The sequence below is a fragment of the Pteropus medius genome, unplaced genomic scaffold, assembly GCF_902729225.1.
Source record: "Pteropus medius unplaced genomic scaffold, Ma_sr-lr_union100, whole genome shotgun sequence".
In the NCBI taxonomy this organism is placed as follows: domain Eukaryota; kingdom Metazoa; phylum Chordata; class Mammalia; order Chiroptera; family Pteropodidae; genus Pteropus; species Pteropus medius.
In genome coordinates this window covers 7169822-7194484 of record NW_024351731.1, presented here as the reverse complement: position 1 = coordinate 7194484, position 24663 = coordinate 7169822, and the positions used below count along the sequence as shown (strand labels likewise).

The 24663-nt window shown below is 61.8% G+C and overlaps 2 protein-coding genes and 1 long non-coding RNA gene across 18 annotated transcripts; 2 read left to right on the top strand and 1 right to left on the bottom strand.

Moving 5' to 3' along the window:
- Window positions 1–2405: 2405 nt before the first annotated feature.
- NRBP2 (nuclear receptor binding protein 2) lies at window positions 2406–8096 on the top strand. Of its 8 annotated transcripts, none has more exons than XM_039846027.1 (18): window positions 2408–2829; window positions 3196–3318; window positions 3384–3485; window positions 3588–3677; window positions 3867–3907; window positions 4001–4095; window positions 4231–4254; window positions 4326–4409; window positions 4499–4554; window positions 4646–4741; window positions 5785–5917; window positions 6027–6129; window positions 6240–6290; window positions 6365–6500; window positions 7441–7490; window positions 7576–7639; window positions 7742–7797; window positions 7883–8096. In XM_039846027.1, exons 1-18 carry the CDS (start codon window positions 2707–2709, stop codon window positions 7971–7973), a joined length of 1518 nt encoding a protein of 505 aa, XP_039701961.1. In that variant the 5' UTR covers window positions 2408–2706; the 3' UTR covers window positions 7974–8096. The 8 variants fall into 8 exon arrangements, with proteins under 8 accessions (XP_039701954.1, XP_039701957.1, XP_039701956.1 ...); XM_039846026.1 differs by having other exon boundaries at window positions 3555–3677; XM_039846028.1 differs by having other exon boundaries at window positions 2409–2829; window positions 7441–7494.
- A 1920-nt stretch (window positions 8097–10016) lies between these two features.
- Window positions 10017–14015, bottom strand: LOC120588801 (uncharacterized). Its single transcript, XR_005649323.1, has 2 exons — window positions 13823–14015; window positions 10017–12559 (listed from the first exon to the last, which is right to left on the bottom strand). It is a non-coding gene; the product is annotated as an uncharacterized LOC120588801 (long non-coding RNA).
- Window positions 12740–24552, top strand: PUF60 (poly(U) binding splicing factor 60). Of its 9 annotated transcripts, none has more exons than XM_039846029.1 (12): window positions 12740–12892; window positions 17076–17156; window positions 19236–19331; window positions 19443–19532; window positions 20397–20447; window positions 22485–22646; window positions 22726–22818; window positions 22924–23137; window positions 23217–23407; window positions 23541–23676; window positions 23836–24071; window positions 24146–24552. In XM_039846029.1, the coding sequence occupies exons 1-12, from the start codon at window positions 12869–12871 to the stop codon at window positions 24443–24445; spliced, it is 1674 nt and encodes a 557-aa protein (XP_039701963.1). In that variant the 5' UTR covers window positions 12740–12868; the 3' UTR covers window positions 24446–24552. The 9 variants fall into 9 exon arrangements, with proteins under 9 accessions (XP_039701963.1, XP_039701965.1, XP_039701967.1 ...); XM_039846030.1 differs by having other exon boundaries at window positions 12762–12892; window positions 17079–17156; XM_039846038.1 differs by lacking the exon at window positions 12740–12892 and adding an exon at window positions 13218–13232.
- Window positions 24553–24663: the final 111 nt, after the last annotated feature.

The window sequence follows — 24663 nt, the reverse complement described above, 5'->3', positions numbered from 1 at the left end:
ACCGACCCCTACACCGGCGAGCAGATCTCGCTCTTCCAGGCCATGAAGAAGGACCTGATCGTCCGGGACCACGGCATCCGCCTGCTAGAGGCCCAGATCGCCACGGGCGGCGTCATCGACCCCGTGCACAGCCACCGTGTGCCCGTGCACGTGGCCTACCAGCGCGGCTACTTCGACGAGGAGATGAACCACGTCCTGGCGGACCCGAGCGACGACACCAAGGGCTTCTTCGACCCCAACACGCACGAGAACCTCACGTACCTGCAGCTGCTGCAAAAGGCTACCCTGGATCCCGAGAGTGGTCTCCTGTTTCTCTCTGTCCTTTGAGCGTAAAAGATCTTTTATAGTGGTTTGTGTCCTCTCTCAAAAATATATTACTATAGTTTTCAATATTGTCTCATTTTTTCATGTTGTCTAGCTGGGAGCCACCATCTGGTCACATTCTTCCCTTTATTATCCTAGTTCCTCATGTTTTCCTTGGCATTAAAAGAAGACCATCTTTTAAGAATATCATCGGGACTTATCCTGCTGTTCTGTTTTTGAATTTTCAATTTGTTTTTATTTCATGGAAATTAGACCAGTGACTGTTTCTGATAAACTCTGCTGCACTTAGAGAAAAAAATTTTTTGGGTCACCTCTTCCTGTAACACTGAAGTGTATATATCGATTTGTGTCCCTATTAAATGCATTTCTTTCCATAATGAAGTCAACCTTATGTGTGTGTGGGTAATTCATTTCTTACCAATTTTTATGTCTAGTTACCTGGCACAGTGCTCTGCGTGTGGAGTCCACCTGCAGCGGCCATCCATTCCATTGCTATGCCCGGCGTAGGCCCAGGGTGATTCTGACTCTGGTGTGGCTTCTCCTGGTAGGAGCTTGGCCTTCACAATGTATAAAGAAACGTTTAGGTATGAACAAAGCTCTGATCGGATTTTCGAAAGGTCACCCACAAAACTATATTCTCACTGTTAACATAAGGGCTTAAACAAGGAAAATAAGTGTCAAAATCTTAGGACAACATAGTATCTCACTGACTCTCTGGATGGTGCGTCAGGTCATGCTCAAAGCTTTCTGGAAGTGGCTAGAACTTCATTCGCTGGAGAACATCTCAGTGCAGGTAACAGAGGGCCAGGTCTTGCAGACCCCCATTTACTACACAGTTCTGAACATGAGTGACACTTCGCAAAATATTCTGGCGCTGGGTGGCAGCCTGAAGCAGAGGGAGCAGGCAGCTGCATGGCCCTTGAGCACACTGGTTGTTGAAGGAGTCAGAGGCTGTGATGCCAAAGGCTGGGGAAAAGAGGTGTCCCAAGTGACCAAGCGACTCCTAGAGACCCTTGGGGCTTAAGGCCATTGAACGGAGATGGAGGAGCAGGAGTTCAGGGTTGGGGTTTCAGTTTGAAAGGTCAGGTTCATGCGTCCACTAGTTTCTCTCTAGGGAGAGAAAGTCAAGGACGGGTAGGGGACAGACAGGTGTGACGGCAAAGAGACCATGGGACGGGAGTGGGGACTGTGGGGTGGAGGAGGATTTTGGACGAGATCCTACAGCTTGTCTCTTGTCCATGTGGTTGGAGGCAGGGATGAGGGGTCCTCCTGGAGGGAAGGGGCTGCACGGGGGTGGGGCTGGGCCCGCATGGCTCCACAATTCCATAGAAACGAAAGCGCGGAATTAGGGGCCAGTGGGAAGTTTGTGGTAGTAATTAAAGTAAACCATTCAGCCAGCTTTTCTGTCACTTTCAGTGACACTCTAGTGTTCCCTGGGGGAGGGGGGGACCCGGGGGAGAGCTGGCCTCGCAGACAAGCCCTGTCCCAGTCTCTCGGGAAGCAACCCTGCGGGCAGAGGGCTGCCCCAGACGCCACTCCACCGAGTGCACCCCGAGGGGAAAACTCAGAGTCAAAACAGCGGTGTGGGACAGGGTTTTTGGATTTGCGGGGCAGGAGTTTAGTGGGGAAGCCGCGCGGGAAGAACTCGCGGCTCCAAGAGCTGGGGTTGGGCGGTTCTTGGGGTCCCCTGGCTTGGCCCGATTCGTGCCGACGCCGAAACCCCTGGGTCCGGGTGCTAGGCTCGGGTTAGCCCCAGGGCCTCCTTTCCCCGCAGTCGAGAGCAGCGGCAGCCCAGCGGAGCTGGGGTCCGGCCCTGGATCGCGCTCCCCTCCTCTGGCGTGCGGCCTGGGCAGGACCCGGGCTTGGCCAGGAACGGGCGGGGCCTCAAGTCGGGCGGGGCTGGGGGGAGGGGGGCCTCCGTTGGGCGGGCTTAGCAGGGCGGAGCTCTGGGGGCGTGGCCGTAGGCGCGGATAGGTGGGACCTAGTCTGGAGCAGGGCGGCTGCTCGGAGGCGGGGCCTAGATCGTGGGTGGGACCGTGCACGGGGCGGGGCTTAATGTTGAGCGCGGATCCCGGTTGGGGACTCGGCCCGGGCGGGGCCGTAGGAGCCAACGGGCGGGGTCTCCGCCGGTCGCCTCGCGGGCTCGGCTCCTGCGGGGAAGCTCCACTCCAGCGCCCGCCCGAGGAGGCTGCTCCGGAGCGGCGGGCGAGATCCACCCCTCGGCCGCGCGCCTGCGCCGCCCAGTTCCCGCAGCCCGGGGTGGGGGATCGAGGCCGCGGCGGCTCCGCTCCCGGCTGCGCTCCTGTGCGCGGGGCCGGAGCGGGCGGGGAGCGGCGGCCGCGGCGGATCGCTCGGAGGGCGGCGGCCCGCACGCTTAGAGCCATGGCGGCCCCGGAGCCGGCGCCCAGGCGGGGCCGGGAGCGGGAACGGGAGGACGAGAGCGAGGACGAGAGCGACATCCTGGAGGAGAGCCCGTGTGGCCGCTGGCAGAAGCGGCGGGAGCAGGTGGGCACCGCGGGGTGTCTCTGGGGCAGTCGGAGGCCGGAAACCTCTCCGCCGCCTCGAGCAGGTGGCCTCCTTCTCGGACCCCTTTGGCCTGGCCTCCACGCCCTGGTGAAAAACCTCCGATCCCCTAAGGGCAATCTGCTCCCCGGACCACTTCCCCGCCCCTCTGGGGACCAGCCAGCAGTCTCCCCACCCGCTCGGGAAACATCCTCCACCCCTGAATCCTGCTCTGAACACCCTCAGCCCCGCCCTGGATGCTCGCAACTTTCCCCAAAGCGGCTGTGGGAAGGGCGTGGGCCGAGACCAAGCCCCCACTGTCCCCCTGACACACACCAGCACACGCGTCTCCCCCAACCTCACCGCCAGGTGAACCAGGGGAACATGCCCGGGGTCCAGAGCACCTTCCTTGCCATGGACACGGAGGAGGGCGTGGAGGTGGTGTGGAACGAGCTGCACTTTGGCGACAGGAAGGCCTTCTCGGCCCACGAGGTGAGGCCCGCTGCGACCCCCGGCCCTCTCCTGTGACCGCCCCGTGACCGCCGCCCCCCTTCCAGGAGACGATCCAGACCATGTTTGAGCAGCTGGCATTGCTCGACCACCCCAACATCGTCAAGCTGCACAAGTACTGGCTCGATGCCTCGGAGACTCGCGCGCGGGTGAGCCACGGGCCTGGCAGGGGCGGGCGGGGCACCAGCGGGCGGGGCAGCCGTGGGCACCCACCCCAGCTGGCGGAGCCCGCGAGCCCGCCTGCCCCGCAGGTCATCTTCATCACAGAGTACGTGTCCTCGGGCAGCCTCAAGCAGTTCCTCAAAAAGACCAAGAAGAACCACAAGGCCATGAACGCCCGGGTATGGGGAGTGGGCTGGGGCTGCGTGGAGGACAGGTCGGGGTCGGGCGTCATCTGGGACGGAGGTGGTGCGGGGCGCAGGGTGGCTTCGGGGACAGGAACGGGGTTGGTCCCGGGAGGGGACGCGGTGTTGGCACCGCAGGCCCAGCCGCCTCTTCCCGCCGGTCCGACGGAGTGCGTCCGCCGCCAGGCCTGGAAGCGCTGGTGCACGCAGATCCTGTCCGCGCTCAGGTGAGTGCCTGCCCGCGCGCCCGCCCCGCCGCGCCCCCGCATCCCTAGCGTCCCCTGACCCTGCTCCGCCTGCTCCCTTCTCCTCGCCTGCAGCTTTCTGCACGCCTGCAGTCCCCCCATCATCCACGGGAACCTGACGAGTGACACTATCTTCATACAGCACAACGGCCTCATCAAGATCGGCTCTGGTGCGGGCGGGGCGGGGCGGGGAGGGCGGGGCAGGGCAAGAGGGCGGGGCTGGGGACCTTCGGGAACCGAGGGCAGAGGATGCCCAACGCCCCACCGCGGTGACGCCCACTCTTTCTCCCGTCTGGCCGGCGCAGTGTGGCACCGCATCTTCTCCAATGGTGCGTGGGGACTCTGGGGGATGGAGGGCCGTGGAGACGACCGGTCCGCTCATCCCCCGCGCTTCCCGTAGCGCTCCCGGATGACCTGCGAAGCCCCATCCGCGCCGAGCGCGAGGAACCGCGGAACCTGCACTTCTTCCCGCCAGAATATGGTGGTGAGTCCAGGAGGACCCGCCTCCTCCCTGCGCCCCGCATCCGCCCCGCATCCGCCCTGCCGGCCCTGACTCGGTCTCCCTGTTTGCAGAGGTTGCCGATGGCACCGCTGTGGACATTTTCTCCTTCGGGATGTGTGCACTGGAGGTAGTAGCCCCACGGCCTCTCCCAGCTAGCTCGCCCCCACCATCTTGCCTGTGCTGTCCCTCCCCTCGGTGTGACCTGGCCCTGCCCCCAGATGGCCGTTCTGGAGATCCAGGCCAATGGAGACACCAGGGTCACAGAGGAGGCCATTGCTCGTGCCAGGCACTCGCTGAGCGACCCCAACATGCGGGTAAGCAGCTCGCCTTGCCCCTTCCCGCTGGCTGGTGAGGTGCTCTGGGCAGGCCTGCAAATGCGGCCCTCAGTGCTGCTGAGGGGTGTGCCAGCCCGCTGCACAGGGGCCTGCCTACAAGGAGGGCCTCACTGGAAGAGCATGTTCGGCTCCAGGCCTGAAGGCTCTTAAGGGCACATCCTAGGGTCAGGGAAACTGGAGACGTGGTTCGTGTGTGGGCATTACTGTTATGCCCATTTTATAGGTAGAGGAACTGAGGTTCAGGGAAACAAAGCACTTTGCCCCAGGCTTTAGAGTAAGTTAATACAGCCAGCGTTTGCACCCAGGTCGGCCTGACTCCACGTCCCTGCCTTTAAGGCTCCCCAAAACAGGCTAGAGATGATGCGGCCTTAGCTTGTGGGGGGACACGGTAGCCAGGGGACAGGCAAAGGGAGTATGGGATGGAAGCTGTATCCACAACCTCTCTGGCCAAAGTCTGGGGACCATTCGGTTTGACCTGCATGGCCCTGGGAGCAAGCAGCCTAGATGGGCTGATGGGGAGGTGTGGGGACCAAGAAAAGCAGGAGAGGCAGTGCCGGGCAAGTATGGGGGTGGTGGCAGGGACCCTTCAAGGTCATCTCCGGAGTTGGGCCTGAGCCGGGGCAACTAGAAGAGGGGCGGGCTGTGGTAGGTGGGTTTGTGCTGAGCCACGTGACCTCTAGGGCCCTGGACTGCTCTGACGGCACACTGCCAGCCCCAGGGCTGCAGTGTAGACTTCATCTGTGACTTAGGGATGACAACACCGACCCCCTCTACCCCAGGACTTCTACGAAGGTTGTGGGAGGTAGAGCACGGGAAGTTCTGGGCCCAGAGCCTGACAGTCCTGTTGGTAGGACCAGGTCCCGACTGGGCTGCTATCAGGAGGCTCCTCCCTCTGCACATTCCTGCATGAGGCGCCCTGGGAATGATGGGACCCTTGGGGTCTGGGGACTTCCCGTGCTCACCTGTGGGCCCAGAGCAGAGCGCCTCCAGCTCCTGCAGCCGCCTGCTTCTCCATGCTGCAGGAGTTCATCCTCTGCTGCCTGGCCCGCGACCCTGCCCGCCGGCCCTCCGCCCACAGCCTGCTCTTCCACCGCGTGCTCTTCGAGGTTCACTCGCTGAAGCTCCTGGCGGCTCATTGCTTCATCCAGCACCAGTGTGAGGGCCGCGGCCCAGGGCGTGCCGAGGCCTAGGCTCGGGATGAGGGCGGGGACTTCGGGACCTAGGGCTCAGGGTCCGCCGGCCTGAGTGCTCCTATGGCCTGCAGACCTCATGCCTGAGAACGTGGTGGAGGAGAAGACCAAGTCGACGGACCCGCACGCAGTCCTGGCGGAGATCCCCCGGCCCTCCCGGCCCCCGCTGCAGTGGAGGTGAGAGGCCCGCCCCCCAGAGACCGCCCCTCTCCACACGGCCAGCCCCCGCCTCAGTCCTGCGGGATTTGCTGGCCAGCACCCTCATGTGCTTCTCATGCCCGTGCCAGGTACTCAGAGGTCTCGTGCTTGGAGTTGGACAAATTCCTAGAGGATGTCAGGTAAGAGCTGGCATGAGGTCGGGGAACAGTGGCTGCCAGGCCCGAGCCCCCAGCCACCCCTGGCCTGCCCCCAGAAACGGGATATACCCACTGATGAACTTCGCTGCTGCTCGGCCTTTGGGGCTGCCCCGCGTGCTGGCCCCACCTCCAGAGGAGGCCCAGAAGGCCAAGACCCCAACGCCAGAACCTTTTGACTCAGAGACCAGAAAGGTGAGCCCCCATCCCACTGCATCTCGGCAGCCCACCACCTAGAGGGGTGGTCTCAGGGGCTTTGAATCCCCCAGCCCTGCTCTCCTCCAGGCCGCCAGAGACCAGGTCCTGGATGACCACTCTGCGGGGGTTGGGGGGAGAGCAAGCTGGGATACCCGCTTTCCGAGAGGCTCCTTGCCCCCGATGCTGCTGCTTGTCCCCATACACATTGCTCCCTGACTCCGCCTGCTCCAGGTAGCCTTTGTCTGGTACTCTGGTGTCCCCCCAGGCCTCTCTGATTCCACGACCTTGGCTTGCTGACTCCCTGACACTTACGTCCCGGTGTCTCCTCCGAGGCCTCCCGCATCATGTTTTCTGCAACCTCTCCTCCTGCAAGGCTCCGTCCTGGCTAGGGCCTCCCTCTCTCCCTTTCTATGTCCACCCGCTGGGTTCCGGAAGCTCTGACTTTGGGTGGGCGCACGGCCTGCACCCTGATCTGCGCCACCTCCATTCCCCACCTGGATGCTACACCAGTCCCCCACCTGGCCTCCTTCCTCCCGGCGTCCCTCCAGACTGCAGCCAGGATTCACGCTGTAATGGCCAGAGCCATCCAGAGAGACCGCGGGGCCCGGTCTGACCCCCAGGCGCTCTGAGGCCTAGTCCTGCTTCCGCTCTGTCGCTTCCCTGCCGACCTGGCTCTTCCCCGGTTCCCACGGCTCCCTCCTTGTTCCAGTGTTTCCACCTGGGAATCCCCCACTCAACCTTCAGACCCAGCATCTGAGAGTTTCCCTCAGCAGTCTGGGCGGCTGCCAGCGAGGTGCCCTTTCCAGGCTCCCCTCGGAGACTGTCCCCAGACCCAGTGTTTACTGTTCCTTCCGGGCGCCTTTGAGGCACCTCTGCTCTGGCCCCTTGGCTGCCGAGTGTGAGCCCTGTGGGTGACCTTGGGCCCTGCCACCCACAGGTGATCCAGATGCAGTGTAGCCTGGAGAGAAGTGAGGACAAGGCGCGCTGGCACGTGAGCCGGGCCCCGGGCTGGGGGGCGGGGGTGGGGGCGGGGGCGGCCCCTGGAGCCGACCTTGCCCTCCCGCCTCCGCAGCTCACTCTGCTTCTGGTGCTGGAGGACCGGCTGCACCGGCAGCTCACCTACGACCTCCTCCCAAGTATGCTGGGCAGGGACCCTGGGTGGGGACCCTGGGCTGGGCTGGCCAGGCAGCGGTGGCCTCACGCCTCGCCCCACGCCCCTGCCCGTGTCCCCGCCGCAGCTGACAGCGCGCAGGACCTTGCAGCTGAGCTGGTGCACTACGGCTTCGTCCACGAGGTGTGCAGGCCGCGCAAGCCGGGCGGGGAGGGCGGAGGGTAGGCCGTGCCCCTCCGTCCCCCCACGCCTCCTTCGTGCCCTGCAGGAAGACCGGGCCAAGCTGGCCACCTTCTTGGACAGTGCCCTCCTCAAGCACCGTGGGGCTCAGCCGTGACGTGCCCGGCCCCCCCGTGTAGGGAGGCCGGGGGCCAAGTGTCAGGGACCAGGGTCTGCCCTCCGCCTGCCGGCCTGGAGGCCAAGAATCAAACGCCTGCCAGTGAGGAACCTCTACCCTGCACAGCTGCCAAGAGTCCCTGGGGGTGAGGGTGGTGGGCTGGGCCCACAAGGGCGGGGTGGGGGGGAGCCATCCCAGCGGGGGGGCTGGTCAGGCCCCACTTGTAACTCACCGGTCCTCCCCGTATCCTCCATCTCCTGGCCGAGAGTCCCGGCCCACACCAGGTCGTCTGGTCAGTGGCTGAGCCCTGCGCACAGGGGCGGCCACCCTGTAGGGAGCCACAGCTGGGGGAGTCAGCCCTGGACAGATGGACAGACATCTGCTGAGGGCAGTGCCCCACCCTGGGTGGTACCCAGACACAAATAGGGAGCCCCCGCCTCCAGGCGATGGTGAAACACCTGTAGGTGTCAGACACGGTGCTGGGTGCTGGGCAGGGCCAGGACCTGATGTGAGAAACAGACGGCAGGACGCTCCAAGAAGGCCCTGTCGCCAGCACCACGTGGCTCTGCACCCCGTCCAGTGTCCAGCACACTTGTCCTGGAGCCCTGCTCCAGCTGCGCTTCTCTGAAGCCAGCACCCGCCTCCTCCCCAGACGCTCCCCTGGCCCCCGCAGCCCCTCCAAAGGGCTCTTTTCTCTCCGCATTCCCTGGAGGGCTGGGGTCATGCGTCCTTCCTGCTCCTCCCAAGCTTACCACCCACCCCAGTGACCTTCGCCTCCTCTTAGGGCAGACCCCCCACCGCGGGTCCTGNCCCCCACCCTCTGTTGCCCTGTCCTCGATTCTCTTGGATCCCTTCCATTTTCAAAATTAAATATTCTTAAACATTTTAGATTGCATGTATAAATTTAGTGCATTCAGGGCTCTTTTAAAGCATTTTAAATGCCAAACCGAGAAAGCTCACCACTGTATTAATTCTCTGTCGCTGCTATAAGAATTAACCACAAACGTAGTGGCTTAAAACAACATAGATTTATTCTAGTTCTGTAGATCAGAAGTCTGGCACAGGTCTCAGCAGACTGAAATCCAGGCGTTAGCCAGGCTGCATTCCTTTCTGCAGGTTCTAGGGGAGAGTCTCCTTCCTCCTCTGCCGGGCTGGTTGTTGACTTGCAGGTGTCAGCTGCTGCGCTCCGCACTGGGCAGAGATCCATTTCCTTGCAGGGGTAGGGCCAAGGTCCCCAGTTACTCGCCTGTGGTAATCTGAAGGCCCTTCTCAGCTTCTAGGGGCTGCCACATTCCTTGGCTCATGGCCCTGTCCTCCATCTTTAAAGCCAGGAACGGCGGGTGGAGTCTATCTCATCAACCGTGTGTCTGGTTTTCTGCAGCCAGAGAAGCTTCATGTGATTAGGCCGAGTCCATCGGGGTGGGTAATCCAGGACGGTCTCCCGATCTCCAGGTCCTGTTGCCATGTGAAGTCCCATTCCCAGGTTCTGGGGTCAGGGCATGGACTTTGGGGTGTCCTCAGTCCACCTACCACACCACATCACCCTAACCAAAACCCAAGACAAAACAGACTCACCGAGGCACATCAAATAAACTACATGTACAAAGGTAGTAACTCTCAAGTTATAGTAAACATTTCAATACTCCTTATAAACTTATTCAAGTGCTCACACTTTCAACCTAAGGTTACAAGTCTGAAATAACTTCCAGGCCTAGTTGTTAATCCTGATCCTGAGCCGTGTGGCTCTGCGTCCTCTGAAACAGTTTGAGTGTCAAACACGTGATGGGCTGGACCAGTGATTAAACTGAACTCAGGAGTGCGGGCTCTGCTGCTGCTTCATTTAATCAGGACGATACTGAGGTTTTCATGTTAACTTTTACCTTTTTAAAGCTACATACATACTATTTGAAAAGTGGAATTTCTTTTTGGGCCAATAATAAATAAAAAATAAATGCGGTCTCCAGCCCTCATCCTTTCCAAATTTAATCTCTTAACCGTTTCTTCAGGCATTTAGTATCTGTGTTTCACAAACCACACACATGCTTTGACTGTTTTTTTTTTTTTATTATTAGTTTTTCTACATTAGGTGACTCCTGCTGGCATCCTTCAGGGGGAGGGGGACGGTTTGCTGGCCTCGGTCCCCTGACCCAGCATCATCCCAGGCGATGAGTATTATTACGGCTTCATTCCCACGGGTCTTAGCAGAGAACAAGGTGTCCTAGGATTATATTTGCATTCTTGCACAACTTTCTGTTTTCCCTGGAGTTAATAATTGCCTTTGTTTGTTTAGTTTTCTGTACACATCTCAATTCATCCTTAGAGTCTCCTGCAGAAGGGTGAGCCTCCCCTCAGTACTTGGGATTCGTTGCATAGTTGACTGTTCCGTTTCATCCGTTCCTGGAGTCTCCACCATGTGGCTCTGCCCCAGGCTGCTTGCTCTTGGGCCTCTGGTGAGCTGTCAGCATGGGTTACTCCTCGGTTAGCATCTTGGAGCAGCTCTGGTCTCCGGATCCCATACTTCTCTCTTATTTGCCGTTTGAGGAAGAATAACCTCCAAGTTTCCTGGGAGAGGACGCGGGGAAAGTCATGGAGTCCGCCTGTTTGTCCTTGTACTCTCATATCTGCTTGTCCGTTTAGCTAGGTTGAAAATGATTTCTTGCCAAGATATTAAGGGATTATCATTTTCTTCTAGTCCCAAAAAACTCCTGTGCCTGAGTCTGACCCTTTGTCCGTCTGCCTGTCTTTCTCTCCCCTTCAGCTCTAGAAACTTTTCTTTACTTTTTTGTTGATTGCTCATTCTCTGAAACTCATTGTTTAGATATTAGACTTAACCTTTGAGAGGTGCAATCGTAATGGCTAAGGGCCACTACATTTGCAGGCTCTAGAGCCATCCTGCGGCCTCCGACTACGTGATATTGGTCTGTGCCTCCACTTTGTCATCTGTAAACAATGGGGATAATAGTGGTACCCACGCCAGGGGCTGTCGTAAGGATCACATGAGGTGATGTGTGGAGTGAGGACAGTGCCCGACCACAAGCATTCTGAATGCCACATCACACGTCAAACTTCACAAGGGAAGCTGCCACCAGAGCGTGCTTGTGCAATCCCCGTCCCCTTGTGATAGAGGCGAGCCGATCCCGGCCTACCCGCCACCGTGGTCCATTCCTGTTATGGAGGCCTCTGAGGAGCCAGATGAGTTCCAGGCACTGAGGGGACTGACCAGGGCGATTATGACTGTTTCCTAGCTATCTGGCGCTGTTATACATTCATCTTTATCTTTAAATGCTTCTATTGAATTATTCATTTTCTTCTCGTATTTTTTTCATTTGTAAGCTCTTTCTCAGTAGCTGAATGTTCTTTACGGCCCCTTGTTCTTGTTTTTGGATGCAACATCTTCCAGTATATCTGAGGATGTGATTTTAACTTTTCTTCTTGCTTTATTGTCTCTATTCCTTTCCTTTATTGTCTTTTTCCTTTGGCTCAAGTGTCTGGTGATCCTAGACTGCCAGTTGCATTTAAGAGTGAGATGTTCTCAGTGCGGGGAGGGGCTTGTTGCCTGGTGAGGCCGGGCAGGGGGATCGAGCCAGGCCAGTCTCCTGAGCCCTGGGAGCTGCTGCAGAGGGGAATGATCCTCTCTGAGGGGAGCAGGTGGCACATGCTGGGGGCACCTGGAGCCAGGGGAGGAGGGGTAGGAAGGGCAGGGACCTCACTCACTCTTCCATTTTCGGAACAGAAGCCTGCCCTGGTGACCAGCCCTCAGAGCACCTGTGCTGGAGCTCACCTCCCAGCCATTGCGGGGAGGGAGTGAAGTCCGGGGTCTCCCCCTTTCTTAACTGCACTTCCATGCATGATCCCTCGGACACTGACCCGCAGCCTGTGGAAGCGGCTCCCCTAGTCCGCGCCCCTCTGGCTCCACGATATTCCACCTCTTCGTCTTCATGGGTTTTTGCGCTTATAAAATCCTTTCCCCGTCATTTTAGAGGGCAGGGAGGTGAGGAAAATGTTCTGCATGTTTAACTAGCTGGGTCTGTTTCATCGTACTCTCACAGGATTGAGGAGACCTGCCTAGCCCCGGAGGCACTTTGTTGCCTCAGGCAGGCCGAAGTTGCCTGACAGCCTCGGGGTCCCGGGGACCCATGTGGTTTCTTCTCCGCGTCGGGGTCTCGGGACTGGGTGTGGCATGTGGCAGAACTCCAGGGAAGCTCCACGCCGAGATAGAGGCCTTGAGCCTTGAAGAATTAGTTCGGGGCCTGAGGGACTCTGCGTGCATGCAAGTCTGTCTCTGGTTGCAGTTCCACCGACTGTACGTGATTGAGTCTGCGACACCATCTTTTTAAGATGCACTAGTGTTTTATGAGTCACTAGGGAATAAAATATGTTGCCAACTAAATGAGGACACGCCATCCATTGGCAGGCGCGACTTGACTTCTGAGATGTGAGGATGCAAAAAAGATGTATTTCAAGATCGACTCCGAAACGGGGCGATGGTGTGTCATCTCCCTCAACTTGATCGTTTGGGCAGATGGGACCACTTCGGCCCTGGTGGGAATCAGGACGTTCTCTGTCCTTCCCTTGGGGTGCGAGCGCGGGGACAGCACCTACGTTTCTCTGAGGAGGAGGCAGAGAAATAGAGCGGCGGCCATTAGAGGAAGGGGGACAAAGCGAGAGACAGCCGACGGGACCGAGCCTCGGGGTCCTTGGCGGGCGGCGCGCGCCCGCACGGCCCCGCCCCATCCTCCTAGGCTCCGCCCCTCCCGCCCCGGAAGCGCGTTACTCTCTCCTTCCACGTCGCTGGGAAGGGACCGTTCATCGCGATAGTTCCGTTTTCCCTGGGCCTTTCCGCCAGCACCCACATCGCGCGAGACCGCAGAAGGAGCGGGAGCGTGTGGTGCGCGCCGCGGCCGCGACGGACGCAAGATGGCGACGGCGACCATCGCTCTCGTAAGTGAGCTCCTAGTGAAGGCTGGCCTCCGCTCGGCTGGCGGGAGTGGGCTCCTGCCCGGCCGCCAAGGGCCCCCTACGGGGGCGCGACTGTCGCTTGCGGGCCCCGGGGTCCTCGGCCGCGTGAGGCGGGGCGGGCTCGAGGCGGGGGCCGGGTCGCGGCCGCAGCTTCCGGTCCGCGGGCTGTAGCTTCCGGCGGCGGACGCGGGAGAGCCCGGGGCGCGTCCTGGGGGCCGTGCGGCGCGCCGAGCCCGGCTCCTTGGTGGGCGGCCCGCCAGGCCCCGGCGAGCCACGGCCTCCGGGCGGATCCAGGCGGCCGTCGTTCCCTTCTGCCGAAGGGGTGCGCTGGTGGTCCCAGCTGGAAGGCGGGGCTCCTGGCACTGATGGCGTCTCTCCTTCCGCCTGGGTGAAGGGGCTGCCGGGCGTGCGTGCAGGGACCGGGCCCGGTGGGGAGGGCAGACTTGGTTCCAGGCATCCACAGGCGTGGGCCCGCTCCCCGCTGGTGCCCGGCTAGCAGGGACTCCGTCCTGTCATCCCCGCGCCGGAAGGGAAGCACGCGCGCTCTCCTCACACGTTTCTTGAGTAATTATTTTGTCCCAAGCGCTGTGCGAGGACTCGTGGACACAGTGGGGAACCAGAGACAGTCCCTGCCCGGTTCGGGATCTGATGGGCACCGCAGACCAGTTTCCACCCAGAGTGCGCTGTGCTGGGTGCTCCAGGGAGCCGTGCTGCGGGTGGCATGGAACCGCTCGGTGCCCTGCTGAGTACTCACCTCCCTCCCAGCCCCGTGCAGTGATGCTCACTGACGGAGGACCCTGCTCCCACAACACCTCCTTGTCGCATTCTGCCTGGCTCTTCTTCCTCCCCACCGGTGTTCTGTAACCGACTCCCCTCCTGGGACCTCTACAGTGGCGCTTCATCTCCATTTACCTGCCATCCTTTGCCCAGCCCGCACGCAGAGTGCTGCAGTGAGGTCTGCTGGAGAAGACACCTTTCTCAGGAGGCTAGAGGGTGGGCCGATAGGGGAGACATTGGACGGTCAGGAAGTGGCCGGGCCCTGCGCTGCGGGCTGACAGCCACTGAGGGAGCTGGACCTGTCTTCCTGGAGCGGAAACTGACTCCCACAGGGAGAGAGGCCCCCGCTTGTGAGGGGGCCCGTGCGTGATGACCAGCTAACTTCACTGTCCTTTTTTCACTGTGTCCTTCCTTTTGAAGCCACAGGAGCAAGTAACCTTCGTGAGGGGAAAGGTAGAAAAGAGGCGAGGGTTGAGGACTTGGTGCCTGTCCCAGGCAGCAGTCAGAGCTGGATGGTGAGGGAGAGGGAGGCTTGGAGACAGGGATGGAGACTCCTGGGAGGAGGCCAGTGAGATTGGAGGCCTCGTCTCCCCGACCACCTGCGGAGCACAGGGTGCTGCAGAGTGCAGCCCCCAGCACCCACCAAGGCCTGGTGCAGCCACTAAACCCAGGCCTTGGTGGGTGCTGGGGGCTGCACTCTGTAGCACCCTGTGCTCATGGGGTTTTCGACTGGGGTGTTCGTTGCCCATCCAAGTGCTCTCAGGTGGTCGGCGTATGCGTGTGTTCATGGGAGTGTGTGAACTGTTAAGGCCCCGGCTTCCCACATCAGACTCCAGGAGTGAGGCCCCGTCTGTTCCTGCTCTGACCTTTCGAATGGACTGGTGTCCGGACGGGTTGCCTGCTTCCGTCCCGTCCTAGTAGGGCGTAGCGAGAGCCTGTGCTCTGTCTTGTGGTCCATGCGTGCTGAGCCACGCTGGCTGCCGTCCTCAGCTGTGGCTTCAGTTCTTGTGGGAGGTGGGAAGGGGTGGCAGTCGACTTGACTGAGGGAAGGACACTGGAAGATGCAGAAGTGCCTCTTCTCACTTGGACATACCTCGTAGCTGGTGGTCACAGCAACAGGCCACAGCCCCCCCTAGCGGGGGTGTGGTCTTCTGGATGCTTTGTGCATCCGACTCACTGCTCCGTTGTTCATCTTCCTCTGGCAGCGGGGGTCACTCCCACTTGGCACCATCATCCTTTGGTTCCATCTTGCAGAAGCACTGGGACCCTGTCCCCTCCCCAAGGGCACAGTTGCTCTCTCCTGTGGGCCCCAGCCTGCATGTCATGGCCGAGTACACCGCGTCGTTCCTTTCTTCTTGGTGCTCGTTAGTGCTGCAGGTGTGCTCCACAGTGCCCAGCACCAAGCCTGGCCATGCAGTAGACAGCATGGCCCCGGGTGAGAGACTGACCGGGTGGGAGGCAGCGGTGCTGTCTGAGGCCTGGACTCCGCTGTGGGAGCAGCACTGACGGCCCCTGACCGTTGGCTTGCTTGCCATGCACAGGGACTCCTCAAAGGATGCACCGGGGGCGACTCGCTGGGCTGGCATGCCGGCCCTAGGAGTCAGGCCTGAACTCAGCTGGAAGCCTGGAGGCGTGCAGGGATTCCTTCCTTTTTCTGGGCCGTGGTGGACATAGTCCTCTTGAACCTGGCCTGTTGACCAGCAGCAGGGCTGGAGTTTGAGTCTCAGAATCATGGGGCTGCACCGCCGCCCCAAGGGGGCTTCTCACCCCTCGAGGCAGTGTTGCCTTGTGCTGGGCCACTTTGTGACTGCAAAGTCGTTGCCCAGAGGTGATCACCTGTGATGATAAGTGAGTTTTTCTCCAAGCTCTCTGCCGTCTGCTCACATCAGTGGACCAGGCCCTTCGATTCTGCCGTGGGTGGAGCGGGGCGTCTTGGGTCGGGTCCCTGCTGGTTGGACTGTTCTGAGACTGTTCTGCTCTCGGCGCTGACCTAGTACCTGTGGTGGCTGTTACAGTAACTTGGGAGAGCGGGACCGTGTTTATAAACGTGCCCTCGCATTGGCCCTGTCGCCAGGGGTCTAGAGGCTGAATTGCTTCTGCAGACCTGAAATGGGCGTTGCCGTGGGCCTTGAGAGGCAGCCTCTGTTCTGGGTGTGCTCTGGGAGCCACCAGGGGACTTAGGGTGAAATCAGACTGACTTGTCCCCAGCTCTCTGCACCCACTGGGTGGGACCCACGTCAAAAGGCTCCCCTCTTCCTGACGCTCTCAAGGGCAGCACTTTGAGTCAGCGGTGCCCGTTTCAGAGCAGCTCCAGGTCTGGTGCGGGCAGGGCTAGGTTGGCCAGGGCTCCAGTGCCCGCTGGCCATGTCTCCAGTGTGCAGTCAGGCTTGTCCTGCTGCCCCTTCTTTGAGGCTAGAGTGCCCGAGACACGCTCTGGCTGAGTCAGCCAAGCCTCCAGCTCTGTGCACAGGGCTCCCAAGGGTGGGCATGGCCGTTCCCTGTGTTCTTAGATGTCTGTGGGTCTCATCTTGAGCTGGCAGCTGGGTGAGAGCATTCTGCTCTAGGTTGTGACTGTGCGACCTTGGAGAAGGAGGAGTGGGTCTCGGGTCCCTTCACCAAAGCTCCTAACCCCGTGGCGTGGCCCACCTCGTGCCTGTGGCCTGTCTCTGCCCTGCTGCCCCGTGAAGCCCTGCTGGGCGCTGGGTCTTTCATCATCCGTGTGCAGCAGCGCTCCGTGCTCCTCTGGATGGGGGTCGGGGTGTGGCCCAGCTCTCGACACCCCTCCTCGAAGTTGGACAGCCCTTCGCGGGGGGGAGGGGAGGGACGCATACATGTGCACACGCCTGCCCGGCACTCATAGGTGACCCTCCTTGGAGGGGTGTTCAGGAGGGGCCTGGGGCCCAGGCACGGCCAGAGCCTGCGGAAGGCACTGGACCGAAGCTGCGCTGTGGGCCGGCCCAGGTGGGTGCGCAGGGTGCCAGAGAGTGCCCTGGGTCCTGCTGGCGGGAAGGGGACTGAGCTCTAGGACCTCAGCCGTGTGGCCAGAGGGCCACCGAGACCCAGGAGAGGCTGTCTTTCTTTGGCTCTCTACCCTGTCCCTTCCTGGGGATTCACTCTCCAACTGGGGGCTGCCCCAGACTGCTGTGGTTTCTGCTGGGCCAGCCCCTCACGGCAGGCCCTGGGCAGCTGCAGGTGTGCCAGAGGAATGGGCAGGGTGGGTGGGGCAGTGTCAGGAGTGTTCGGGGGCCAAGCCAGAGCTGGCGCCCTCTTGTGCCCCTGCCCAGCCTCCTTTGCTCATCGTGAAGAGCTCAGCCCTTAGGGAGGACGAGAGGGTCTGGGAGGGTGGGCCTTGTGACTGCTCCTTACAGCGTCTCCTTCCTGCCTGCAGCAGGTCAATGGCCAGCAAGGAGGGGGGTCCGAGCCGGCGGCGGCGGTGGTGGCAGCGGGAGACAAGTGGAAACCACCACAGGTACTGACCTTAAGCATCCTCGCCCTCAGGCCCGCCTGTCTGCCCGCCTGCCCACCTGCCCGCCTGCCCGCGTGTCCCCGGGCCCAGAGAGACCTGGCTGGGGGTGGAGCAGTAGGAGCCCCATGGCCTCTTCTCTGCGTCCGGGCAGAGGCGCCCGTCCTGCTCCCTCACCAACCAGCCTCAGGCCTGGCTTCAGCCTCCTGCCCCTGGCTCTCCCCTTAGCATCCACCGTGCGTGTGTGGGGGGCTGCGGTCTCGCGTGTCTTCAGACACAGGCCGAGGGTCAGGTGAGGCCTGAGCTCCAGGTGGTGGAGCTCTGAGCTCTTGGTGGCACGCAGAAGTGCGGGGTGCCATTCCAGGTTCCAGAAGGTTCCAGAAGGTGTGGGGTGTTGTTAAGAGCCAGTCATACGGACTTTCCTTTGATTTCTGATGTCAAGGCGACAAAGCAGAGCAGTGTGAGAGTCGGAGCACAGGGCTGGGTGAACTGGCTGCGCTTCCGGGTGGGTGTGGGCACGGCTCGTCCTGCTCCGGCGCCCCGCCCGGTGGAGTGGGCCTGGGCCTGAGTGATAGCGTTCTTTGTGCTTCTCCATGGCAGGGCCTGCCTCTAGAGGGTTCCAGCGGGGCTCGAGCGTCTGGGGGCCCGTTGAGGCTGGGCCCTCCTCTGGGTCCCCCTGCCACCCGAATACTTGGGGAGGGGCTTGGTGTGCAGCCTGGATCCTAGGGAATTACGGGGGCTGAAGCTGATGGGCAAGGGGACCAAGGGAGTCCCGCCAGCCAGCCCTCCCCAGCTGGCTATCCAGCCAGCCTCTGATGGATGGGTGAAGGCCCTTTTGTTTACCAAGACAAAGAAGAGATTGAATCGTTTCTAAGGGGCTGAAAGGGGGTTGGCGTAGATGACCAGGGTGGCAGCCTGCTCTAGTGAGCAGCCCCTCACCCTCGGGGCTTTTCTCCCACCCAGAACTGGGCTTGGGGCCAGCTGGGGAACAGAGAGGACGAGAGCCCCCTGGGGACAGACAGGGCTGCCCGGGGTGGGACCTCCTGGGCTTCCTGCCCTTCCCCCGTGCTGTCAGGACGGTGCTTCTTGGGGTTTGGGTCAGCGGACCCCTTCCTGACTGCTTTGTACCTCCGTCTTTGTCTGTCACTGTTGTGTTGGGGACCCTGTGTTCTTCTCTGCCATCCCTCCCAAGGCTGTGTGCCGGGGGCTGCATAACACTCTGGAGGGCCAGCGGCCTCTCCTTGCATCTGCTGCGTAGCTTTAGGCCCCTCGAGCTGGTGGACAGGCGGGTGTGCTCTGACTCCTGACACCCGCACTCTCCTTCGTCTGGTGGCCATGCGTCTCTTCTGCTACCCGGCTATATCCTTCCTCCTGCAAGCAGCAGAGAAATGAATTTTAACAGAAAGAATGTGAATGTAACAGTAGCATCTGCTCTGGTCTGTGGTGGGCTCTGACTGCTGCTCTCCCAAAGCATCTCATGGTCCCTGTGTCTGCCTTGCTGGCTGCTGCCCTACCCTGCGATCCCTCCATGGCTAGTCAGCTCCTGGCTTCTCCCCTGGGGGCTGAGCACACCCTGGCCATCGTCTCGGCTTTGGGCTCTGTGTGCAGGCTGGAGGCCCTTCCCCACATGGTCTCCTCCGGGGTCCCTGGGACTCCTCCCAGCAGGGAGCTGTGTGTGGCCACGTTTGGGGCTATGAGAAGGGGTGGGGGCTTGGGCGCCAGGCAGTTGGAGTGAGGAGTCCTGGACCATCCAGGGTCGCGTGGGACGGTGGTTCTGGAGTCTGGTTGGCCACGAGGGCTGGGCCCCTCCTGCTGCTTGCCACCTGTCTTGATGGCTCCTGAGGATGCCATTGCTGCCTGGCCCCTAAAGCTGCTCCAGGTTGGCCCAGGGCCCCCGAGGTGCCTGCCTGCCTGCCTTAGCGCGTGTCCTGATCGTGGGTCCTGGGGGAGACAGCCCGTCTGTCCCCAGTGATGCTCGGTGGGCTGTGTGCTGTCATAGTGGGCGGCGGGTGCGGTGGCATTCCCGGGGCCACGTGAGGGAGGTCCTGAGCTTGTTCTCAATGATCCCCTGCTCCCCACCACCAGGGGACAGACCCCATGAAGATGGAGAACGGGCAGAGCACAGCCGCAAAGCTGGGGCTGCCTCCCCTGACGCCCGAGCAGCAGGAGGCCCTCCAGAAGGTGAGAGTGTACCTCCCGGGGCGCTGGGGCTGGGAGCCGCTGGTTGGGTGGAGGAAGGCCCGTCTCCCCGCAGGCTGGGCGCCCAGTGCTCCTCACCGCCTTCTCCCGCAGGCCAAGAAGTATGCCATGGAGCAGAGCATCAAGAGCGTCCTGGTGAAGCAGACCATCGCGCACCAGCAGCAGCAGCTCACCAACCTACAGGTGAGCCGCCCGGCCTGCCCTGCCTCCCTCCCCGCCACCTCTGCCTTCTCTTCCTCCTCCTGTGCCTGCGGCGTCCCCACCAGGTGTTGTGGTCTCGGTCTCTCAAGGACTCCTTCTTGGGACGCCTGGGTTCCTCCCTGAGCCACGCGTGGCCCAGCCTTACCTGCCTGCTGAGCGCCCACGGCCCCTCCCTGCCCCTCTCTGTAGCCCTGCCCGCCCCCGAGCCGGCTCCTCTTCTCGGACTTCAGGCTGTTGACTCAGGTTGCCCCGCGCCCGTGTCCCCGGCTGCACAGCCGATGGTGCAGCGTGTAGGGGCGTTCCTCCCTGCCCCCGGGGCCTGGGCGCCGCGCTCAGGCTCCCACCCCTGCAGTGAGTCCAGACCACTTGGGCTGGGGCCCAAGGCTGAGAGGACAGGCTGGGGGCGCCTCTGTGGGGCCCTGCTCTAGACCTGTGGCCAGAGGCTGCTACGGCTGTGGGGACGGGAGCAGGGCAAGGCCCAAAGGTGCCTGGGCCTTGAGCCCCCACCCCCTGCCCAGCCCAGCCCTCAGACAGCCATGCTGCCCGGCGATGCCCCGGCCGTTCCCAGGCTCCGTCCGTGCCCCTCCTCTTCTTGCTCCTCCTCCCTTCCCTTCCCTTCCTTCCGCCCCGCCGGCCAGGCTGCGGGGCGGGGCACCAGGGCTCTGAGGCCCCCCTGGGCAGGTGCTGGCAGCCAGGCAGCCAGCCCTCGGCCGGCAGAGTGGGAAGGCAGGTGGGCCTCCTTGGCAGGGCGGGGACTCCGGGCCTGCCGCTGTCTGCGTGAGGTGTGACGAGAGCGGGAGACTGCTCGGCTCCAACAGACTGAACTCTGTCTTTACTGTCTTTCAGATGGCAGCAGTGACAATGGGCTTTGGAGATCCTCTCTCACCTTTGCAATCGGTCAATAGAAATGCTCACTTCTTCCGGGGCTCATGTCCTTAGTCAGGGCTAGAGGGGGGCAGTGCAGCCCGCGTGCTGGGGACCTTGCTCCCCTAGCCGGCCCTGCCCGCCAGCTCGGACGAGCGCAGCAGAGCGCCAGGCGTGGCGGGGCCAGTGGTGTGGGCGGGCACCCACCGGGACCGTCCCGGGGAGGCCTCCGTCTGCTCTGAGGGCCCACCTTAAAACTAACCGGCCAGGTAACTGCGGAGGGCAGCCGGCCAGGAGGGTAGCTGCCACGCCAGGCCCACCATACCCATGCCGCCTGCACTCACGGGGCGCATCGCCCAGGCCTCCAGCTCCGCCAGTCTCCAGGCTGCCTGGGCTCCTGGGTTGGGGTCAGGCCCTGAGAAGAGAGGGGTCCTAACTTGCGGCTCCATCAGACCCCGGAGGGAGGATGGATGGGGGGGGCTGGGGGCACCCGAGCAAGCGAGAGAAGGAACGGCAAGGACTCAGGCCTTGGGTCTGGCTGTCAGCAAGGCGTAGAGGCCACACAGCCAGGGAGGAGGTGGTGGCCGTGACCTGGGTTGCCTTGGGCAGAGAAGTCTGGGAAGGAGACGCTCTTCTTCCCCAAAGGCAGGCTGAGGAGGGGGCCAGGGGCCCTGGAGTGTGAGGGCAGGAACGCGGCCCTTTCTCTGGGGCCATCCCTGGGCATACTGCTCTCACGGGAGATGTGGCCCTGTCCCCAAGGGCCAGACAGACCCAGTGTCCCTTTGGAGGGTGTCTGTCTGTGGGGAGATATCAGGGGCAGGGCCTTCGGCCCACCTGCTTTTGGGGAGCCCCACTGAAGAAGAGATGTGCTCCTACCTTGGGGAACTTTGACCTGAGGGGCAGGTGGTTTCATGTCTGGGGTACCTAGTGTGAGAGGGGATGTGGTTCCACCTTTGGGGTCCTTGGTCTCAACAGGGAGCCTGAGGCCTGTTTGTCGGGACCCCAGTTTGAGGAGGGGGACTCCCATTTGGGGGGAATTCCTACTTTGGGGGAACTGTGGACCTTTTTTATTCTCCTCTCTGAGGAGTGGGGAGGCCTGGCCTATATTAGGCTAGCTGGTGGCTTACAGAGGGAAATCGGCCTCGGTTGTGGGGACCTCTGTGAGGGTGAGGGGAGCCCCTGTTGGTGGAGGCTAGAGTTGGCCCCATCATCTTTGCCTGCCCTGGGCTTGCGGGCTCCTCCCAGTGGCCCTCCGCATGTGGCTCTGGGAACCGCCTCCCTGGCACATCGTGTGTGAGGTGGCAGGAAAGGGAGCCCATTCCTGAGGGCACGGGGAGGTCGCTAAGCATGATGGCCCAGCTCACCCCAGTGCAGAGGCAGCGTCTGTTCTGGGCCAGCCGGGCCTGTCACCTCCTAATGCTCCCGGGACCTGGGCCTCCTGGGCTGTGGGCGTGGGCCCCAGACAGCTCTTCGCAAGCGGTTCAAGGCATGGGGGCCTGAGAGCGCTGGGCCCCCTGCCAAGATGGCCCTGCACTGTGGCTGTTCTTCACTCTGTCTCCAGGGAGCCCCCATCTGGGCTCCTGACCTCCCCCGGGGTCTCTTCTGGGCGGTAGCTGCCCTGTCTTCTGCCCCCCTCTTGCCTCCACACCAGTGGGTTTCCAGCTTGGACGGCTCCCCTCCCTCTTCCGTCGGAACACTTGGCAGGACCCTGGGAGGGTCTCCCAGCCCAGCCCAGGATACTGGCCTCCAGGCTGGAGGGCGGGCTGGATGGGAGGGCACACGGCCCTGCCTCCTGACCACCTGTCAGCCTTGCTGCCAGTTTGCCTGGGACCTGGTTGGACCAGAGCATGTCCATGTCCTGCCTTTGGGCCTGGCTCTCCTTCCTGGGGGTAGGGTCCTGCCGACCCTCGCCACCCTGACTGCTAGGGCTGAGCACGCACCATGCTGCTGTGTGGGGAGCCCTCACCACAGCGGAGCTGGGTGGGTGGGCCAGGAGGGGAGCGGGCTGCCCAGCCTCCTGCCACCTCGTCACAAGCCAGTGGCTCTCTCTCCCCTTGTGTCCTGCTCCAGATGGCAGCTCAGCGGCAGCGGGCACTGGCCATCATGTGCCGGGTCTACGTGGGCTCTATCTACTATGAGCTGGGCGAGGACACCATTCGCCAGGCCTTCGCCCCCTTCGGGCCCATCAAGAGCATCGACATGTCCTGGGACTCTGTCACTATGAAGCACAAGGTGAGGTTTGGCCCGTCCCGCCCTAGCCCCCTCCCCTGCCCTGGGTCCTCCGGGCCTCACGGCGCTTCCCTGTGTCCAGGGCTTCGCCTTTGTGGAGTATGAGGTCCCCGAAGCCGCTCAGCTGGCCTTGGAGCAGATGAACTCGGTGATGCTGGGAGGCAGGAACATTAAGGTGAGGCCGAAGTGGCGCCTGCGCACTCTGTCTAGTCACCCTCCGGAAGCCCACGGTGGCCAAGCCAGGCTGACTGGAGCTCTTGGTCCCTTGCCTCTCCTCTAGGTGGGCAGGCCCAGCAACATAGGGCAGGCACAGCCCATCATAGACCAGCTGGCTGAGGAGGCACGAGCCTTCAACCGTATCTACGTGGCTTCCGTGCACCAGGATCTCTCGGATGACGACATCAAAAGCGTGTTTGAGGCCTTTGGCAAGATCAAGTCTTGCACACTGGCCCGGGACCCCACAACTGGAAAGCACAAGGGCTACGGCTTCATCGGTAAGCTTGGGGAGGCGGAGGCGGGGCCAGGGCTCACCCAGCACCGTGGCTGGCCCTCACTGCTGCTCCTGCTCTGCAGAGTACGAGAAGGCCCAATCGTCTCAGGATGCCGTGTCTTCCATGAACCTCTTTGACCTGGGTGGCCAGTATTTGCGGGTGGGCAAGGCCGTCACACCCCCCATGCCCCTGCTTACACCTGCCACACCTGGAGGCCTCCCGCCAGCTGCTGCTGTGGCCGCAGCTGCAGCCACAGCCAAGATTACGGCTCAGGTGAGGGCTGGTTCCGTTGTATAGGTTTGATTGTGGGTAACAGGTGCCCAGTGCTTTAGACACTGACTGACTAACCAGGTGGTATTGAGGCAGCCGGCCTGGAAACTGAGTGTGCTGGCCTTCTGGGTTGCAGGAAGCAGTAGCCGGAGCAGCGGTGCTGGGTACCCTTGCCACGCCTGGACTGGTGTCCCCTGCGCTAACTCTGGCCCAGCCTCTGGGGGCTTTGCCCCAGGCTGTCATGGCTGCCCAGGCCCCAGGAGTCATAACAGGTGAGCCTAGGTGGATCAGGCTTCCCTTTCCGCTAACCTGTTCTCCAGGCATGGCTGTTGGCACCCAAGGTGGGCCAGCCATGGCTGAGCAGCGCTGTGCTCCTTCCTGGGAAGGACAGGTTGGGGGAATGATGGCTGGACCTGGTGGGTTTCTTGCAGGCGTGACCCCAGCCCGGCCTCCCATTCCGGTCACCATCCCCTCCGTGGGAGTGGTGAACCCCATTCTGGCTAGCCCTCCAACGCTGGGTCTGCTAGAGCCCAAGAAGGAGAAGGAGGAGGAGGAGCTGTTTCCGGAGTCTGAGCGGCCGGAGATGCTGAGCGAGCAGGAGCACATGAGCATCTCGGGCAGCAGTGCCCGCCACATGGTGATGCAGAAGCTGCTCCGCAAGCAGGAGGTGGGTGCAGGGCCATAGGGAGCGGGTGGGGCGGGCAGCCCTGCTCTCACGGTACTCAGCTGTCCCCCCAACAGTCCACAGTGATGGTTCTGCGCAACATGGTGGACCCCAAGGACATCGACGATGACCTGGAGGGGGAGGTGACCGAGGAGTGTGGCAAGTTTGGTGCTGTCAACCGTGTCATCATCTACCAGGAGAAGCAGGGCGAGGAGGAGGATGCAGAGATAATCGTCAAGATTTTTGTGGAGTTTTCCATGGCCTCGGAGACTCACAAGGCCATCCAGGCCCTCAATGGGCGCTGGTTCGCTGGCCGCAAGGTTGTGGCAGAAGTGTATGACCAGGAGCGTTTTGATAACAGTGACCTCTCTGCGTGACCTTGGCCCCATTCCTGGACTTGTACTTGCTTCCTCGGTTTTATAGTGATTCAGTGGTGTTTCGGGCCGCACATGCGCATAAAGGTGCAGGTGCTGTTGGCCCTGAACCCGTGTGGCATTGGTCCTTTGCTTATTGGCTCCGCAGCCTAGCCTGTGGGAAGGGGCGGGGCAGGTAATGGGGAGCATTGTGGGGGGAGGCAGTCACTGGGCCCAGCAGG

Excerpts from the sequence above, each read along its gene's own strand:
- NRBP2 (XM_039846020.1), top strand. The coding sequence starts at position 2,707 with ATGGCGGCCCCGGAGCCGGCGCCCAGGCGGGGCCGGGAGCGGGAACGG. Across the intron at positions 4,410-4,498 it reads CTTCCCGCCAGAATATGGTG|AGGTTGCCGATGGCACCGCT; the intron begins GTGAGTCCAGGA and ends CCCTGTTTGCAG. Across the intron at positions 7,798-7,882 it reads ACTACGGCTTCGTCCACGAG|GAAGACCGGGCCAAGCTGGC; the intron begins GTGTGCAGGCCG and ends CGTGCCCTGCAG.
- PUF60 (XM_039846029.1), top strand. The coding sequence starts at position 12,869 with ATGGCGACGGCGACCATCGCTCTC. Across the intron at positions 17,157-19,235 it reads ACAAGTGGAAACCACCACAG|GGGACAGACCCCATGAAGAT; the intron begins GTACTGACCTTA and ends CCCCACCACCAG. Across the intron at positions 20,448-22,484 it reads CTCTCTCACCTTTGCAATCG|ATGGCAGCTCAGCGGCAGCG; the intron begins GTCAATAGAAAT and ends GTCCTGCTCCAG.